This window comes from Pristis pectinata, chromosome 37, assembly GCF_009764475.1.
Source record: "Pristis pectinata isolate sPriPec2 chromosome 37, sPriPec2.1.pri, whole genome shotgun sequence".
Lineage (NCBI taxonomy): Eukaryota > Metazoa > Chordata > Chondrichthyes > Rhinopristiformes > Pristidae > Pristis > Pristis pectinata.
Window position 1 is genome coordinate 11,639,120 of NC_067440.1, and position 18,716 is coordinate 11,657,835.

An 18,716-nucleotide genomic window follows, 5' to 3' on the forward strand; every position below is an offset into this window, starting at 1 on the left:
TTTGGATTTCCAGAACACATTTGACAAGATGCCACAGAAGGTTCTGAGCTCATGGCATTGGGGGGATGTGTGTGAGCATGAACTGAAGACATGGAAGACAGAGAGCCGGTATAAATGAGTCTTCGTCAGGCTGTAAGGATGTCACTCGTGGAGTGTCCCAGGAGGATTTCTTGGCTCTCAATCACCCACTATTTATATTATTAACCTGGAGGAGGAAGCACAGTTTAAGGAATCCAAGTTTGCCAATGCCACTAAAATAGGTGGGAGTGCATGTCGCAATGAGGGTATTTGGACTCTGCAACAGGATACCGATAGACTGAGTAGGTGGGTGAAAACTTGGCAAATGGAATTTAATGTGGGAAAGTGTGAGCTTGTGTATGTTGGTGGGGAATCAAGAGGCAACTATTACCAACGGTACAGAAAGATCTGAATGCTTTTGACCACAAATCACAAAACATTAGCAGGCAAGTGCAGCAAGTAGTTAGGAAGGCAAGTCGGCCTTTATTTCAAGCGAGTTGGATTTTCGAAATAGAAAGGCATTGTTACAATTGTACCAGGAACTGGTGAGGCTACACCCAGAGTACTGTGTACAGTTTTGGTCCCCTTGAGAGATTATAGGTGACTTATTTGGGATATACTAATAACTTATTAAGGGATATACTAATGTTGGAGGCAGTCCAAAAGAGATTCCTTAATTTGTGGGAGGAAAGCGTTGTCCTATCACGAGCAGTTGGGGAATTCAGGGCGGTGGGGAACTGGCATAGAATTAGGGGTTGAACCCTGGAGCGGATCCAACATCATCATGTTGAATATCTGGAGCAGGCTCAAGGGGTCAGGTTGCCCAGTCCTGCTCTCATTTCCACGTGTTTCATGCACCAAGTGTACATTCAGGCCCATCTTAAGCGTGTTCAGGGTTTTTGCCCCAATATCCTCCCAGTCACTAACCCTCCCCACCATTCCATCCCCCAATGCTCCCCCACAATATTTCCCTGCCCTCTGACCAAAACCCAGCCCCTCTCTGTCTGAATATTGCCCCCAATATTCCTCCCCATTCCACCCACCTCCAATATTCATTGTTGAACAAGCCCCCTAATATTTGGAGCAACACACAAAATAAAATGGAGGAACTCAGGTCGGGCAGCATCTATGGAGGGAAATGAACAGTCGACGTTTCAGACTGAGACCCTTCATCAGGACTGGAAAGGAAGAGGGCAGAAACCAGAATGAAAGGGTGGGGGTAGGGGGAGGAGCATGAGATGGCAGGTGAGAGGCAAATCCAGGTGAGGGGGGGAAGGTAGGTAGGTGGGGGCAGCCTTTCATTCTGGTTTCTGCCCTCTTTCTTTCCAGTCCTGATGAAGGATCTCAGTCTGAAACGTTGACTGTTCACTTCCCTCCATAGATGCTGCCCGACCCAATGAGTTCCTTCAGCACTTTTTGTGAGTTGCTCCAGATTTCCAGCATCTGCAGTCTTTCTTGTTGCCTCCTAATATATGCCCCTCCCTCCCTGGCCTCACCTCCTTTCCAGTCCCCTCCCTTCCCACTTCACTCCATACCCCTAACATTTGATTGTCTCCAATACTTCCCTAACTTTCCTCCAATTTCCTCCCTCACAACCCTCAACATTCTCCCTTCTCCCCCCATCCCAATATTCACCCTTCCCTCCTAATTAATAATCCCTCTTCCTGGACCCAATGTTTGCCCCTATCACGACACTCCCCAATATTCCTCAGTTCCTCCCCATCTCCCAATATTCTACCGCCCTGAAAAATAAATAAAATGGCCGATGCTGGAATCGGACAGAAAAACAGCAACACTGGAAGAACTCAGCCAGTGAGGCAGCATCTGTGGAAAGAGGAACCAGTCAGTGACCCTTCCTCAACTTGGGGGAGCGGAGCATTTACAGTTAGGAATAATCTCCCCCCAGATCTGAGGAAAGGTCGCTAACCCAAAACGTTGACTGATGTCTCCTTCCACAGATGCTGCTTGATTAGCCGAGTTCTTCCAGTGACTTGCTCCCCTAACATTGGCCCCCCACCCCGCCTACCCCCAATATTATCTACATCTCCACAGACAATATTTAACCCCCCCCGTGAGCCCCTGCCCATTCTCCTTCCTTATCCCTTCCTCCATCCGACTGTCACTAGCCCTCAATATTCACTGCTGCCTCACTGCCGATTCCCTACCCAGCCTCAATATCCCTACATCCCTTTCCTCCAATATTCCTCCTGCCCCTCCCTGTCCAATTTTCTTCCACATCACCCAACATCGCTCTCCCTCCTCCCAGTATTCCCAGTTCCATCCCTCTATGATCCAATAATCACATCACCCACTCCAATATTCCCCCTCGCTCAGAATTTCCCTGCCCCCAATATTCCCACTTCCTTTGCCCATTATTCCCAATAACTGCCCAAATATTCCCTTTTTCCTGCCCCCATCCTACCTCCCTGTCCATATAATTTCCCCTCCCTACCCAATGCATTCCATTCCTGTCCCCAATATCTCCCCCCCCCACTCTGCCCTCCAATGTGTCCCTATGCCATAATCATCCCTCCCCCCATATTCCTCACACCACCCATCATCCCATAACTTGCCCCACTCCCACCAAACACATCAATATTCCCACCACCTTGCCCCCTTTATGTTGCCCTGGCTGCCTACCTCCAATATTGCCTGTAACTCCATACCCACAATTGATACCCCCCTCTAGCCCCAAAATTCCTGACTTTGTTCCCAATTTTGACCGTCCCACTCTCCCTGGCACTGAGTACTCCCTGTTCCTTCACAACCCATGTCCTCCCCAGTCCCCATTGCTCTCCATTTATCACCCACATTCCCACGTCTTCCATCCCATACTTCCCCTTCCACTCCCTACCCGTGCCCGATGTTTCCCCCTCTCTGCCCAAAATATTCCCCTTCTCCATCCTTTCACACATTTGATGAGCCGGTCTAGCCTCCAAAATGCTCAGCAGGTCAAGTAGCAACTTGGAGAAACATTTCAGGTCAACGACTTTACCTGGAAACAGATAGCTCCATTCATTTTTCCACACATGCTGCCTGAGCTGCTAAATATTTCCAGCATCCTCTGCTCCTAATGCCTGTGTTTTGTATTAAGGAGTTCCCTGCAGGGTGAAGTTTGGGAATGCCCTAATAACATCGGAAAAGTGGGACCTGCAGAGAAAAAAACGTTTATTTTTTTCTATAGCTGTCAGAGTTGAGGGCAGACACCACAGGTAACAGGCATCCCAATGTACTGTACCAGCACAGATTAAATCCCTGTATATTTGATAAACTGCCCATAGCATGTCAACTGAATGAGATAGTCCCGGGATGAAACGACTGTTAACAAAAAGTTTGTGCTGGTTGGCAGAAATGCAAAGGGCATCTTGTCACCTGCCAGCTCATCCCCTTCACACCCCCATCTCCACAACTGTTCCAAACTTGAGTTTTGGTGGGACTTTCTTCTTACTTTTTGATGGGTCCTCGGCCCTTCTGTTGAATCTGTACAGCTCCATCATGTGCCTGGTCAAGAAAAAAAGCCAGTAGGTCTGCATTAATATACGCAAGACCAGCCCAGTACATTCCAGGGCATACATGCTTTTTGGAAAATATGCGCTGTTAGGCAAAGAGAGAACAAGGAGGGAAATATGTGCAATCTCGTACAAGAAGATCCATATGATGTAGCCTCCTACTCCCCAGAAAAGCTCCTTCCAGACAGACAAGAACAGGACAAAAACTGCAATGATGCCTGCACTAATGAGGCCTATTGACATGTAACAGTACAAATCAAGAGTCTTAAAAAATGCACTGTTTACAGCCTCTGAACTTGTGAGGTTCACCACCGTGTTGTAAAAGCGTAAATTGCCGGATTCAAAGATGATGTGCAAGGTTGATGTAATCAGCGTGAACATTCCGGCCACAATTGTTCCCTCTTTAGCACTCAGTCCACAAATCGTACCACCCAACAGTCTTTTGATTCCGGTCCAAAAGGTGCGAATGTTTATCATTTTGCTCTTCTGGTGCTCTACAACCTTCCGAGGATTAAGAGGCTTCTTCTGAGGCCAGGTGCAACGAGGAGCATGACAAATAGGTCACTGCAACAGATTATACAACAAATGTTGGTATCGTTGAGATCCGTTCCATCCCAGGCTTCGTCTAATTTGGAGCAAGTCTAATTTAACCCCAACCCTTCACGGAAGGCAACAATATCAAGTTACTTTAAAGGGATGTTGAAGTTATTGGAATTAGAACAACAACCAGAATCTCCCAGTGGCCAGCCATTTTAATTCCACTTCCCATTCCCACACCAACTCGGCTTCCTCTACTGCCAAGTTGAGGCCAGACGCAGATTAGAGGAACAGCACCTCTAATCAGCTTGGTGGTCTACAACCTGACGGCACGAACATCGATTTCTCTAATTTCCGGTAACCACTCCCCTCTTTGGGCGTGCTATGTTGGCGCTGGAAGCGTGGCGACACCTGCGGGCTGCCCCAGAACACTCTACGCAAAAGATGCATTTCACTGTGTGTTTCGATGTACACGTGTCTAATAACCATATCTTATCTCCGTCCCTTCTTTTCCCCCCTTATCCCACCGGCCCCCATCACTTTCCCTTCCCCTGCCCTCTCAATCCGTCCATCACCCACACATTCCTCCCACCAGTTCCCCTCCTCACCCCCTTCCATGTCCCACTGTCCTCTCCTATCAGGTTCCATCTTCTTCAATCCTTTGTTACTTCCACCCTCTCAGCTTCTTCCATCATTCCACTCCACACCCCCCTCACCTGGATCCACCTATCACCCATCAGCTCTTGATCCACCCCTTCCCCCCCACCCCCAACCTTTTTTATATTGCCTATCAAACTTCTCTCTTTCCAGTCCTGGTGAAGGGTCTCTACCTGAAGCGTCGACTGTGCATTTCCCTCCACAGATGCTGCCTGACCTGCTACTTTGTGTGATGCAAAATAATCAGGTAATTTGATGGCAAGGACAGCTTCCATGGATGGCTAATTGAATGGATACCAGGAAGATTATGCTCTTTGAGGAAGCACAGTAGACGGAAGAGGTTCTCTGAACACGGCATCACAGGTAGACAGGGTGGTGAAGAAGGCTCTTGGCACATTGGCCTTCATCAGTCAGGGTACTGAGTATAGAAATTGGGAGGTTATGTTGCAGTTGTACAGGATGTCAGTGAGGTTGCATTTGGGACATTATGTTCAGTTTTGGTCACCCTGCTATAGGAAAGATGGCATTAAGCTGGAAAGAGTGCAGAGGAGATTTATAAGGATGTTGCCAGGACTCGAGGGACTGAGTTATGAAGAGAGGTTGAGCAGTCTGGGACTTTATTCATTGGAGCGTAGGAGACTGTGGGGTAATCTTATAGCAGTGTATAAAATCATGAGGAGCATAGATAGGGTGAATGCACACAGTCTTTCCCCAAGGCTTGGGGAAATCAAGAACTAGAGGACATAGGTTTAGGGTGAGAGGGGAGAGATTTAATGGGAACCCGAGGGGCAACTTTTTCATCCAGAGAGTGGTCCGTATATGGAATGAGCTGCCAGAGGAAGTGGTTGAGACAGGTACACTAACAACATTCATTTAATACATGAAGGCACTGATTCATTTAAAACCACCCCTACATTCTGCAAGTTTTATATCACCCCTTTCAGTTTGGACTAATGTCTTTCATTTGTTTCCTGTTGGTTTAGCCAATAGAAATGGCTCCCCTCTCTCCATCTAAAGCTGTCATGTCAGAGTCCCCAATATTCCCACTGTTGTAAAATTGTCTCTTTCTGTATGTACAAGTTCCACACTTCATCCATCCTGACTCTCTTCCTCATAGAGATACACTGCACGAAAACAAGCCCTTTGGCCCAACTCACCCATGCTGACCAATTTTATTCCCACTTATAAAACTGCCTCTTTCTGTACAAGGTATGTTCCCACTAATAACAAGTTCCAAAATTTTGATCCATAAATGCGATGGTTGCTTAAAAGAAATCCTCCAGCTCCAAGCCCTACAGGTTAATGCACCTAGTGTACATCAGGATCTTAGAGTCAACATAGAACACGTAACAGTACAGCACAGGAATAGGCGCTTGGGCCCACAATGTTGTGCCGAACCAATTACATTAGTAATAAAATGCCCAACTAATCCCTTTGCCTACACAATGTCCATATCCTACCATTTCCTGCACATTCATGTGCCTACCTAAGAGCTTCTTGAACGCCCCTATCATATTTGCCTCCACCACCACCCCAGGCAGTGCATTCCAGGCACCCACCACTCTGTGTAAAAAACTTGCCCCACACATCTCCTTTGAACTTGCCCCCTCTCACCTTAAATGCATGCCCTCCGGTATTAAACACTTCAATGCTGAGGAAAAGACACTGGCTGTCTATGACTCTATCTAGGCCTCTCATAATCTATCAGGTCTCCTCTCAGCCTCTGCCGCTCCAGGGAGAACAACCCAAGTTTGTCCAATCTATCCTCATAGCACATGCCCTCTAGTCCAGGCAGCATCTTGGTAAACCTCTTCTGCACCCTCTCCAAAGCCTCAACATCCTTCCTATAATGGGGAGAACAGAACTGAATGCAATACTCCAGATGCGGCCTAACTAGAGTTTTATAAAGCTGCAGCATAACTTCCTGACTCTTGAACTCAGTGCCTCGACTAATGAAGGCATTGAGTTCAAGAGTCAGGAAGTTATGCTGCAGCTTTATAACCATAAGCCACCTTTACCACCCTATCAACCTGTGTAGCCACGTTCAGGGGGCTATGAACTTGGTCCCCAAGATCCCTCTGCTCATCAACACTGTTAAGGGTCTTGCCACTAACAGTGTACTGTCTCCTTACATTTGATCTCCCAAGGTGCCTCCAGTCCTGAATGCTCCAGTGTGCCAAATATTTGCCCTTCCCTGGCCCCCAATATTCCCACCTCCCAAATTGCCTCCTGTCCATACCCCCCTTCTGCCACCAATATTCCCCACCTTTGCTCCATTTTCCTCCCTCATACCCTTCCCACCCTCAATATTCCCCCTTCCCTCCTGCCCCCTAATATTCCCTACCCCTGACCCCAACATTTGCCTCACCCAACTCCCTCATTTTCCTCTATCCCATCCTCACCTCCCAATATCATTCCCACACTCCCTACACCCAAAATTCATCACCCACCCTCCTTATTCCCCACTCCATCCCTCAAAAAACATTTTCCAACTCGCTCTTCCTGTCTCCATATTCTCCATCCCTCCCTCATCCCAATAGCCCCCACTCCATCTTTTAATGCCTACAATTTTCCCCATTTCACTCCCAATATTCCCACCAGCTTGCCTGTTATCCATTACCCACCTACCCCCACCCCCCCAATATTGCCTGAACCTCCTCCACACCCAATATTTAATGAGCCTTCATGCAGCCTCCTCCTTTAGCCTCAGTGGCCCTCAATATTCCCTGCTGCTTCGCAGTCCATTCCTTCCCCATCCCCAATATTCCCACCCCATCCCCAATATTCCCACATCCCTCCCTGTCCCCATTAGGCCTTAATATTATGCCCTCCATCCCTAATATTTCCCCGAACATCTCTGCCCCAATACAACCCCTTTCATACCCCTATTCTCTCAGTCACTGAATATTTCTTCCAACATAAATTCCTCCATCCCCCTGACCCCCTTTTACATAGAGTTATACTGCATGGAAACAGGCCCTTTGGCCCAACTCCTCCATGCTGACCAAGTTGCCTACCCATTTGCCTGCGTTTGGTCATTATCGTTCTAAACCATTCCTCTCCATGTGCCTGTCCAAGTGTCTTTCAAAAGTTATAATTGTACCCTGTCTCCCTCCTTTCCCTCTCACTTCCTCCTGCCCTCCGTTATTCCTCAATCCTTCTCTGCCTCAATGTACCCCACTCCATCCTTCCTTGCACACTATTTTATTCATCGCCTCCCTCCACACCAATATTCTGACCAGTTTACCACCTCTTATTAACCACTCCCTTATATGAAGTTTATAAAATTATGAGAGGCAGAAATAGACAGCTGGTATCTTTTTCCCAGGGTCAAAATACCAGAGGACATGCATTTAAGGTGAGGGGGGTAAGTTCAAAGGAGATGTGCGGGGCAAGTTGTTTTACAGAGTGATGGGTGCCTGGAATGTGCTGCCAGGGTTGCCGGTGGAGACAGATACGATAGAGGTGTTTAAGAGGCTCTTAGATAGGCACGTGAATGTGCAGAGAATGGAGGGAGATGGACTATGTGCAGGCAGGGGGCGATTAGTGTAATTAGGCATCTTTAGCTTAGTTAGTTTGGCACAACCTCGTGGGGCCTGTTCCTGTGCTGTACTGTTCTATGCTCTATGTACCTTCTCCCAACATTGTCTGTTCCTCCACATCCAATAATTCCATACAGTCTTCTTCCTTAGCCCCCAGTTTCCTCCATCTCACTCTCAGTGGCTCTCAATATTCCCCGCTGCCGCAGACCCCATTCCCTCCACAGCCACAATACTCCTCATCCCTCCCTGCTTCCCAATATTCCCTCCTCCCTGTGCACAATATTCTGCCCTCCCTCCCTATCTGCTCAATATCCCTCTCCCCTCTCCTAATATTCCCCACTCCAACATGCCCTTCATTGAGACCCTCCTTGCCACCAATATTTTCCCATTCTCACCCCTACTCAATGTTTTCTCCTTTCTCTACAATATTTCCTTCTCTCTGACCAACAATCCCCTCCATTATCCACACCCACACTGTTCCCAATCTCTACCACCCAATATTTCCCTCTCCTTTTATAATATCCTCCCTTTTTGTGCCCAATATTCCACACAATCCCTGCCCAATATTCCCCCACTCTTAGACCCTTCCTCTCCTCCATACAATATTCCCGTCCCATAATTTACCATCATGCCATAATATTCACCTGTCTGCCTACAATGTTCTCCGTTGCAATAGTCCTCCCTCACACTTTGCTCCCTACTATTCCCTTTCCCCACCCCACCCCTTTGTATATTTCCACTCCTGCCATCCAACATTTTCCCTTCTTTTCTTACACCCAATATTACCACCTCCCTGCCCCTCCAATGTTCCCCACTTCCTCATTCCATGCCCCCAATTTTCCCCACTCCCTCCCACCGCACCAATATTCCCTAGAGTCATACAGCAATACAGCACAGAAACAGGCCCCTCGGCCTGACTCAGATGTCTCTCTGAGCTAGTCCTATTTGCCTGCGTTTGGCCCATATCCCTCCAAACCTTTCCTATCCATGTGCCTGTCTAAATGCCTTTTGAACGTGGGGATTGTACCCACCTGTACACCTTCCTCTGGCAACTCCTTGCATTTACCCAGCACCCTCTTTCCCCTCTAATGTTGCCCCCTCCCTTCCTACCCCGTCATTGAACAACCCCACTACCTCCACAATTCCTCCCTTTGCCCCCAATTTCCTTTCTCCCACACTAACGTATTCAAATTTCCCTTAACACTCATAGCCCATTCCCTCAACAACTGCAATATCAGTTCCCTCCTATCCTCCAATTCTGAATCTCTTCCACCCAATACTCCATCCTCTAATATTAACCCCATTCCCTGTGCCCCAAATACCCTTCCTCCTACACCCAAAAGTCCCCATTCCCCTCTCCCTTGCTCCCAATGCTCCCATTCTCCCTGTCAATCCACAATATTGAACCCACTCCCTAGCCTTCAAAATGCTTAAGATGCCCAGCAGGTCAGGTATGTGGAGAAACATTTTAAGTCAATAACCTGAAATCAGAAGTTACCTCAGATTCTTTCCCCACACATGCTGCCCAAGCTGCTAAATATCTCCAGCATTCTCTCTTTCAATTGCCTGCATACAGTGTTAATGATCCCTTTGCAGGGTGAAGTTTGGGGATAATCCTGCCAGGAACGCATTCCTAAAAACATAGAAAAAGCAGTACCCTAGGCGCAAATAGAAATAAATTTTCTACAGTCATTCAGGGTTGAGGGCGAACACCAGCATGGGTAACGCCATCCCAGTAATCCAGCGTGAATTAAATTCCTGTACATTTGATGAGCTGCTCATAGTGTGTCAGCTGAATAAAGCTGTCCTGGTGTTGTCAGTGTCTTTGGGGCAGCTGCTATAAGAACCCATGCTGATTGGCAGAAATGCAGAGTTCTTTGTCACCTGCTGGCTCATCCCCATCACATCCCCTTTCCAAACTTGAGCTTTGGTGGGACTTGCTGCTTGAGATTTGATGGGTCCTCTGCCCTTTTGCTGATTTTATACAGCTCTATCGTATGCCTGATCAAGAAAAATAGCCAGTAGTTCTGCATCATTATGTGCAAGGATAAACCAAACCATTTCATAGCATGCATGGCTTCTGGAAATTTAGAATACTCGTGAGGAGGCAAATCTGTCCAATCTCGTACAAGAAGATCCAAATGATGTAGCCTCCTACTCCCCAGAGTATCTCCTTCCAGACAGACAGAAACAGGTTAAAAACAGCAATGATGCCCGCACTAATAAGGCCTGTTGATACGACATAGTTACAAATCAGCTTTCTTTTCAACCTCGGAATCGGTGCAGTTTGTCCACAACTTGTAATAACAAACATGGCTACTTCAAAGATCATATGCAAGATTAATGTAGTCAACGTGAACAGTCCAGCCACAAATGTTCCCTCTTTAGCACTCAATCCACAAATGTTACCACCCAACAGTTTTTTAATATGGTCCAAGCTCTGCAAATGTTCATCATTTTGCTTTCCAGGTGTTCTTCAGCCGTCCAAGAAGAGGCTTCTTCTGAAGCCAGGTCGAATGGGAAGTATGGCAAATAGGTCATTGCAACAGATTTTACAATGAATGTTGGAATCACACATAGCTGCTCTTCCCCAGGCTTCACCTAATTTGGAGCAAGTATAACTTAACCCAAACTTTGTAACCCTTTTTGAAAAGCATCAAAACTGCCTAATGTTAAAGTAATTGGAATGCGATAAAAAACGATCAGGTAGTATTCTATCTATGGGCATGCTTGGGTTGGCTATCAAGAAGGACTGTGCTCTTTGTGGGAGCACCAAAGACAGAACCGTCTCTTCTGAATAGATAGAGGTCCTTAAAGTGATCAAAAACATAGATGCTGAATGAAAGTAGGTGATTCAGCCCATCAAGCCTATGCTGGTTCCTGGTACAGCAATCCCATTGGTTCTGTTCCCCATTTCCCAAATAGCCTGCAAATTGTTCCCTCATAAGTGTCTGTCCAGCTTTCTTTTTCAGGCGCTGATTCATTTTAAGCTACCACTGTATGCAGCAAGTTGCACATCAACCCCCTCCCCCTTGTGATTATAGAGTCATAGAGCATGGAAACAGGCCCTTCGGCCCAACTCATCAATGCCAACTGTGTTGCCCAGCGAGCTAGTCCCATCTGCCTGTGTTTGGTCCATGGCCCTCCAAACCTCTCCCATCCATGTACTTATCTAGATGGCTTTTAAATGTTGCTAATGTGCCCATCTCAACCACTATTTCTGGCAGCTCATTCCAAATATGGACCATGTGTGTGCAGAAGTTGCCCCTGATGTCCCTTTTAAATCTCACACCTCTGATCTTAAACCTATGTTCTCTCGTTTTTAGCACCCACTTCCTGTGAAAAAGACAATGTGCTTTCATCCTGTCCATGCCCCACCATCAGGTCACCCCTCCTACGTTCCAGGGAATGAAGTCCTAGTCTACACAACCTCTCCTTGTAACTCAGGCCCCCGAGTTCAGGCAACATCCTGGGAAATCTTTTCTGCGCTCTTTCTAGTTTAATAACGGGGTGACCAAAACTGTTTACAATACTCCTAAGTGTGGCCTCACCAACATCTTATATAACTGCAACATAACTTCCCAACTGAAAAACACGATGATGCTGGAGGAACTCAGCAGGCCAGGGAGCATCCGTGGAGAAAAGCAGGTGGTCAACGTTTCGGGTCAGGGCCCTTCTTCAGGACTGAAGATAGGAAAAGGAGGAGCCCAATATATAGGAGGGAAAAGCAGAGCAATGATAGGTGGGCATAACTTCCCAACTCCTATACTCAATGACTAATCAAAGTTCTAACCAAAATTCTAAATTTGTTCCCCTGGTTCTGCTAATGGAACAACTCCCTTCTCTACCAGATTATGCAGCAGTCCCCAATAGTCCCTCTGCTATAAAACTACCTTTCTTTTTTAAGAAGGTACATTCCCAATATAACAGAGTTCAAAATGACGCCATCAATTAAAGTTCCATGCCCTGCAGGTTAATGCACCAAATGTACATCCAGGCTCAGGGGATTTGGCCCAATGATCCACAACCTCCAGCCATCAAGAACAAGAGGACATAACATTAAGGTGAGAGGTAGGAGTTTTAAAGAAGACCTGAGTTTTCTTTTATACTGTATATACAAACAGAGAGCTGTTGATTTCTGGAACACACTGCCAGAGGAGGTGGTGGAATCAAACGCAATCACTATGTTTAAGAGACAATCAGATGGACACTTGACTAGGCAAGGCAAAGAAGGATATGGTCTTAATGCAGCCAAATGGGATTAGTGTAGATGGGTGAAAAGGTCAGCATGTAGGCCGATTTAGTCCCTCGATATACCCCTCCCCATTCTACATGTCCCTTACCTTCCCACCAAAATCCACTAGTTTCTGTCCTAATATCCCGACAATATCCTCCTCTATACCAGACCATCCATGATATTCCATCCTCCCTTCGCTCCCAAAATTGCAGCATCCCTTTTTTCCATATTGTTCCACAGCCCCTCTGCCCCCACCAATACTTGCCCCTTATTCCCTGGCACCAATATTCCCACCTCAAAATCGGACACATTCAATCCACACCCCAAAGTTTCCTGCCACTCTGGCTGCCAATACTTCCCCCTAACTTGCCTCCAGTTTACTCCCTCGCATTTTTCCCACCCTCAACACTCTCCCTTCTCTCCTGCTCTCTCCTAGTTAATATTCCCTCTCCCTGGCCCACAATATTCACCCCTCCCATCCCACTCCAAAATATTCCTCCACCACTTCTCATCTCCCAATATTCCTCCTACCCTCAATACTTCCTCCTTCTCTCCCTCCTCCAACATTCCCCATCCCTTCCTGACACCCAATATTCTGTCCCTCCCTCACTTTAGACAGAAAATGAGGTGCTGTTCCTCCAGTTTGCGCTTCGAATTCTCCTGGCAGTGGAGGAGGCCGAGGACTGTCTGTGGGAGGGGAGTTGGGAAGTGACTGGCAACAGGGAGATGCAGATCGTGAGTGTTTGACCTAAAACGCAAACTCGCCAGAGGGTTGAAGAGCTGGTGGGAAAGCCTGGGTGTAATACTGCAGCCTCGTCTCCGGGAGTATGTGCCTGTAGTACTGCCTCCCTGCACCAATTCGCATCCCCAATCCCCATCCCCTGCCCTAATCCCCATCCCCTGCCCCAATCCCCATCCCCTGCCCTAATCCCCATCCCCAATCCCCATCCCCTGCCCCAATCCCCATCCCCTGCCCCAATCCCCTGCCCCCATCCCCTGCCCCAATCCCCGTCCCCTGCCCTAATCCCCATCCCCAATCCCCTGCCCCAATCCCCAATCCCCATCCCCTGCCCCAATCCCCAATCCCCTGCCCCAATCCCCATCCCCTGCCCCAATCCCCTGCCCCCATCCCCTGTCCCAATCCCCGTCCCCTGCCCTAATCCCCATCCCCAATCCCCATCCCCTGCCCCAATCCCGCCCCAGCCCCCATCCCAATCCCCTGCCCCAATTCCCATCCCCTGCCCTAATCCCCATCCCCAATCCCCCAGCCCCCGCCCCAATCCCCCAATCCCCCAATCCCCGCCCCCAATCCCCCAATCCCCGCCCCCAATCCCCCAGCCCCCGCCCCAATCCCCGCCCCCAATCCCCCAATCCCCGCCCCCAATCCCCCAGCCCCCGCCCCCAATCCCCGCCCCCAATCCCCCAATCCCCGCCCCCAATCCCCCAGCCCCCGCCCCAATCCCCGCCCCCAATCCCCCAATCCCCGCCCCCAATCCCCCAGCCCCCGCCCCCAATCCCCGCCCCCAATCCCCCAGCCCTCCTCATTTTTCTCCCTCAGACTTTCCCCTCAACATCCCATCCCGCCGCCTTTCACCTGACCCGGCGCCGTCCGTATCGCTATGGAAACCAAGCCCCCCCCTCCACTTTCCGCCCTGCGCTGTGATGTCATTTGAATTTGCCGGCCCGGTCGCCGTGGAGACCAGGCCCCGCCCCATTTTGAATTGCCACCGCGCGCAAGTGCCCAACGGTCACTGGGCGCGGGAAACCAACCGTCGTCTCCCGGGCAACGGGATGGGAATTGGCGGGAAAAGTTTGTGGACTTCGTCCTGTGCTCATAACCTGGGCGTACAACACAGAAGGGTGTATTTTGTTTCAAAATCTTTTGTTCCTTTCAAACTAATTGTTTACGAAAAAAGCACACAAAACTTGCATTTGGAGTTGGAGCTAATAATTTGTCCGAACAACAAGCAGGGCTCGGTATCACTTCTTTATAAAGCTGGTGGGATTTTTCTGCTTGCAAATTGGATTCCAGGAGCATTTGTGCTTCAAAAGTGTCTGCTAAAAGCTTGAAGGACCTAAGAAATAAAGTTCTCCCTCTATTTTGCACCTTTCTCATGCCCGCCGGAGCAACCAATCCAGCAGTTTTATACTTAAGATATATTATGAGAAGCAAAGTTAGGGTAGATAGATTCTTTCTGCCGGGGTGGAAATGTCAAACACTAGAGGGCTTAGCTTTTACAGAGAGAGAGGGGAAGCTTTAAAGGAGATTTATGAGGCAAGTCTTCTTTCAGTGCTGCCAGGGGAGGTGGTGCAAGCAGATACAATAGCACCAACACATGAACGGGCAGGCGATGGAGGGATATAGACCATGTGCAGGCAGATGGGATTAGTTTAAATTGGCATCATGGTCAGCACAGACTTCGTGGGTTGAAGGGCCTGTTTCTGTGCTGTACTGCTCTATGTTCTATGTACGAGGACAGCAAAACATCAGAGTTACATTGGTTGGGGAACAATTATGGGATCAACATTCCAGGGAGAACTGCTCTGTTTTGCAATAATGACTATGTGATCATTTCCTACCGCCTAAGACAGGAGACAAACTCTGTTTAGTTATTCCTAATATAATATCTTTAACAACTTTGACTATTCATTCTTCTATTCTACTGGCTGATCCCTTTTAGTGCCAGCTGTGGAGAACTTTGCGACCTCTTTGCCATATTAATGTTGCTATATAACACAATAATTAAATGTGCAGTGATATATAACATCTCTAGTACTGAGTTCCCAATGACATTCAGTTGGCTCAGAACAGGAGGCCACTCCACATGTCTGACACCAGATGTACTGTTCTGAGCTCTGTCATGGTGAGAGATTGCTGCGTGCAAAGATGAAGCAACTCAAGGATGTAATCAAAGCCTCGTTGAACATACCCATGGATCCTGGACCACTCTTACTCAGTGTGGAGAGGGAGCATTCCAGTTGACATTGAGAACCTTGAAGATATTCATATGGAGCTTGGAGAAGCCTAACATAAATGGTGGAAGGAGTGGATCAACCTCCATCAAACACTCCTGTCCCATATGGCAGAGTCTATGGGACTCACAATGGCCTCATTTACCTCAGAATCCAAGAACTGAAGTAGTAGCAAGTCATACTTAACCCTAGTATAAATCAGTTGGCAAGATGGGCAGAGAAGTGGCTGGTGGGATTTAACCTTGAAAAATGTGAGCTTATGTGTTTTTGGAGAACAAATAATGCCAGAATATACACAATGAATGGTAGGACCCCAGGAAGAACTGAGGGACATTAGTGTGCATGTCCAAGAATCACTGAGGGTGGCAGGAAGGGTGATAAGTTGGCAAAGAAATAATTGGGGATATTTCCCTTCATTAGCCAGAGCTCAGAACATGAGCAAGGAGGTTAAGGTACAACTATAGCTAGAACACAGTTGGAGTACTGTGGGAGTTCTGCTTACCAACCTAAAGGAAGGAGGGACAGTGCAGAGGAGATCCACCAGAATATTGCCTGGGGTAGAGGAGAGGTTGGACAGGCTGGGTTCATTTCCTTTGGAGGGGGGACCTGACTGAGGTATAAAAAATTATGAGCAGCACAGGTAGGAGAGAAATAATTTTTTCCCTTTATCAGGGGTACCCACGACAAGAGATAAGAGGTACGAGCTTCAGAGGGGATTTGAGGAAGAGCTTTTTCATCCAGAGGGCGGTTGGAGTTTGGAACACACTGAGGGGGTGGTGGAGGCAGAGATGCACATTTAAGAAACATCTAGAGGAGCCCTTGTATCACCAAGGCATAGGAGGCAGTGAACCAATTACTGGTAAATGGGATTAGATGGGTTTTCCATGGCCAGCAGGGACACGGTGGGCATGTTTCCATACTGTACAACTCTTATAAACACCATTCGCTGATTCCTTCCCCAACATTTTATGGGCATTATGTAAGATTTCACCTGTCCCCCTCTGTTGCTCGGTAGATTTCACCTGTCCCTCCCTGTTGCCAGGTAGATTTCACCTGTCTATTACTAGGTAGATTTCACCTGTCCCCCTCTGTTGCTGGGTAGATTTCACCTGTCCCCCTCTGTTGCTCAGTAAATTTCACCTGTCCCTCCCTGTTGCCAGGTAGATTTCACCTGTCTATTGCTAGGTAGATTTCACCTGTCCCCCTCTGTTGTTGGGTAGATTTCACCTGTCCCCCTCTGTTGCTGGGTAGATTTTACCTGTTCCCTCTGTTGCTGGGTAGATTTCACCTGTCCCCCTCTGTTGCTGGGTAGATTTCACCTGTCTATTGCTGGGTAGATTTCACCTGTCCCCCTCTGTTGCCGGGTAGATTTCACCTGTCTATTGCTGGGTAGATTTCACCTGTCCCCTCTGTTGCTGGGTAGATTTCACCTGTCTATTGCTGGGTAGATTTCACCTGTCCCCCTCTGTTGCCAGGTAGATTTCACCTGTCCCCCTCTGTTGCTGGGTAGATTTCACCTGTCTATTGCTGGGTAGATTTTACCTGTTCCCTCTGTTGCTGGGTAGATTTCACCTGTCTATTGCTGGGTAGATTTCACCTGTCCCCCTCTGTTGCTGGGTAGATTTCACCTGTCCCCCTCTGTTGCTGGGTAGATTTTACCTGTCCCCCTCTGTTGCTGGGTAGATTTCACCTGTCCCCCTCTGTTGCTGGGTAGATTTCACCTGTCCCCCTCTGTTGCTGGGTAGATTTTACCTGTTCCCTCTGTTGCTGGGTAGATTTCACCTGTCCCCCTCTGTTGCTGGGTAGATTTCACCTGCAGCACCGACGCCGGGCGGGCTGGAGATGTGAAGCGCTGATTGGCGGAAGCCCGGAGCGGTTGCCAAGGCGTGTTCTCGCGAGGCCGCTCAGATCTCGCAGGCCTGGCGCTGCGGTATGGCGGCGGGAGTGTGAGGAGGGAGAGAGTCCGCTTCGGCCCCAGTACCAACAGACAGAGGCAGGTGGCGGCCTCGGAGGGGAGGGAGGGAGCGAGGCGGGAGGAAGCCCCCGCCTCGACTGGGAGTCAGTCTGAGGATTATAGAGCGTGGGGCCGGCCTCCAACCTTGGGGTCGGGAGGGGGAGAGAGGGAGCCCTCCCCCCCCCCATCTCCCTTCCCTCATCTTCCCCCTGTCCCCTCCCCATCTCCCCCTCCCCATCTCCCCCTCCCCATCTCCCCCTCCCCATCTCCCCCTCCCCCATCTCCCCCCATCTCCCTTCCCTCATCTTCCCCCTGTCCCCTCCCCATCTCCCCCCTGTCCCCTCCCCATCTCCCCCTCCCCCATCTCCCCCTCCCCCATCTCCCCCCCATCTCCCTTCCCTCATCTTCCCCCTGTCCCCTCCCCCATCTCCCCTCCCCCATCTCCCCCCATCTCCCTTCCCTCATCTTCCCCCTGTCCCCTCCCCATCTCCCCCTCCCCCATCTCCCCCCATCTCCCTTCCCTCATCTTCCCCCTGTCCCCTCCCCATCTCCCCCTCCCCCATCTCCCCCTCCCCCATCTCCCCCCATCTCCCTTCCCTCATCTTCCCCCTGTCCCCTCCCCATCTCCCCCTCCCCCATCTCCCCCTCCCCCATCTCCCCCCCATCTCCCTTCCCTCATCTTCCCCCTGTCCCCTCCCCCATCTCCCCCTCCCCCATCTCCCCCCATCTCCCTTCCCTCATCTTCCCCCTGTCCCCTCCCCCATCTCCCCTCCCCCATCTCCCCCTCCCTCATCTCCCCCTTCTTCCTTTCTCCCCCTCCCCCATTTCCCCCATCTCGCCCTCCCATTTCCCCATCTCATCTCCCTCTCCCCCATTTCCCCATCTCATCCTCTCCCCCATCTCCCCCTCCCTGTATCTCCCCCCACCTTCCCACCCTCCTATCTCCCCCTCCCTCCACCTCCCTCTTTCCCTCCCCCCACCTCCTCCCCCTTCCCTAACCCCCCTCCCCTTCCCCAACCTGGGGGTCAGAAGGAGCTCCTCTCCCTCTCAACCTGGGGGTCAGAGGGAGATGAAGCTGCCCCTTCCCTCCCTAATCTGTGGGGTCAGAGAGGGAGCCTGCCTCTCCCCCTCACCCAGCCTGGGATCAGAGGGAGAGGGAGCCTGCCTCCAGTGTAGGGATCAGAAGGGAAAGGATTCTGCATCCAGTGTAGGGATCAGGAGAGGGAGCCTCACCAGATCTGGGAATAGGAGGCTGAGCTGGTCAGTCCTTGATCTGAGGGAGAGGGGCC

At 49.4% G+C, this 18,716-nt stretch overlaps 2 protein-coding genes across 2 annotated transcripts; both read right to left on the reverse strand.

Annotated features, from left to right (window-relative positions):
- Positions 1 to 3,407: 3,407 nt before the first annotated feature.
- Positions 3,408 to 4,004, reverse strand: LOC127586638 (transmembrane protein 217-like). Its single transcript, XM_052044753.1, has one exon. The coding sequence runs from the start codon at positions 4,002 to 4,004 to the stop codon at positions 3,408 to 3,410; it is 597 nt and encodes a 198-aa protein (XP_051900713.1).
- A 6,321-nt stretch (positions 4,005 to 10,325) lies between these two features.
- LOC127586639 (transmembrane protein 217-like) lies at positions 10,326 to 12,687 on the reverse strand. Its single transcript, XM_052044754.1, has 2 exons — positions 12,607 to 12,687; positions 10,326 to 10,703 (listed from the first exon to the last, which is right to left on the reverse strand). The coding sequence occupies exons 1-2, from the start codon at positions 12,685 to 12,687 to the stop codon at positions 10,326 to 10,328; spliced, it is 459 nt and encodes a 152-aa protein (XP_051900714.1).
- Between the last annotated feature and the right edge of the window lie 6,029 nt (positions 12,688 to 18,716).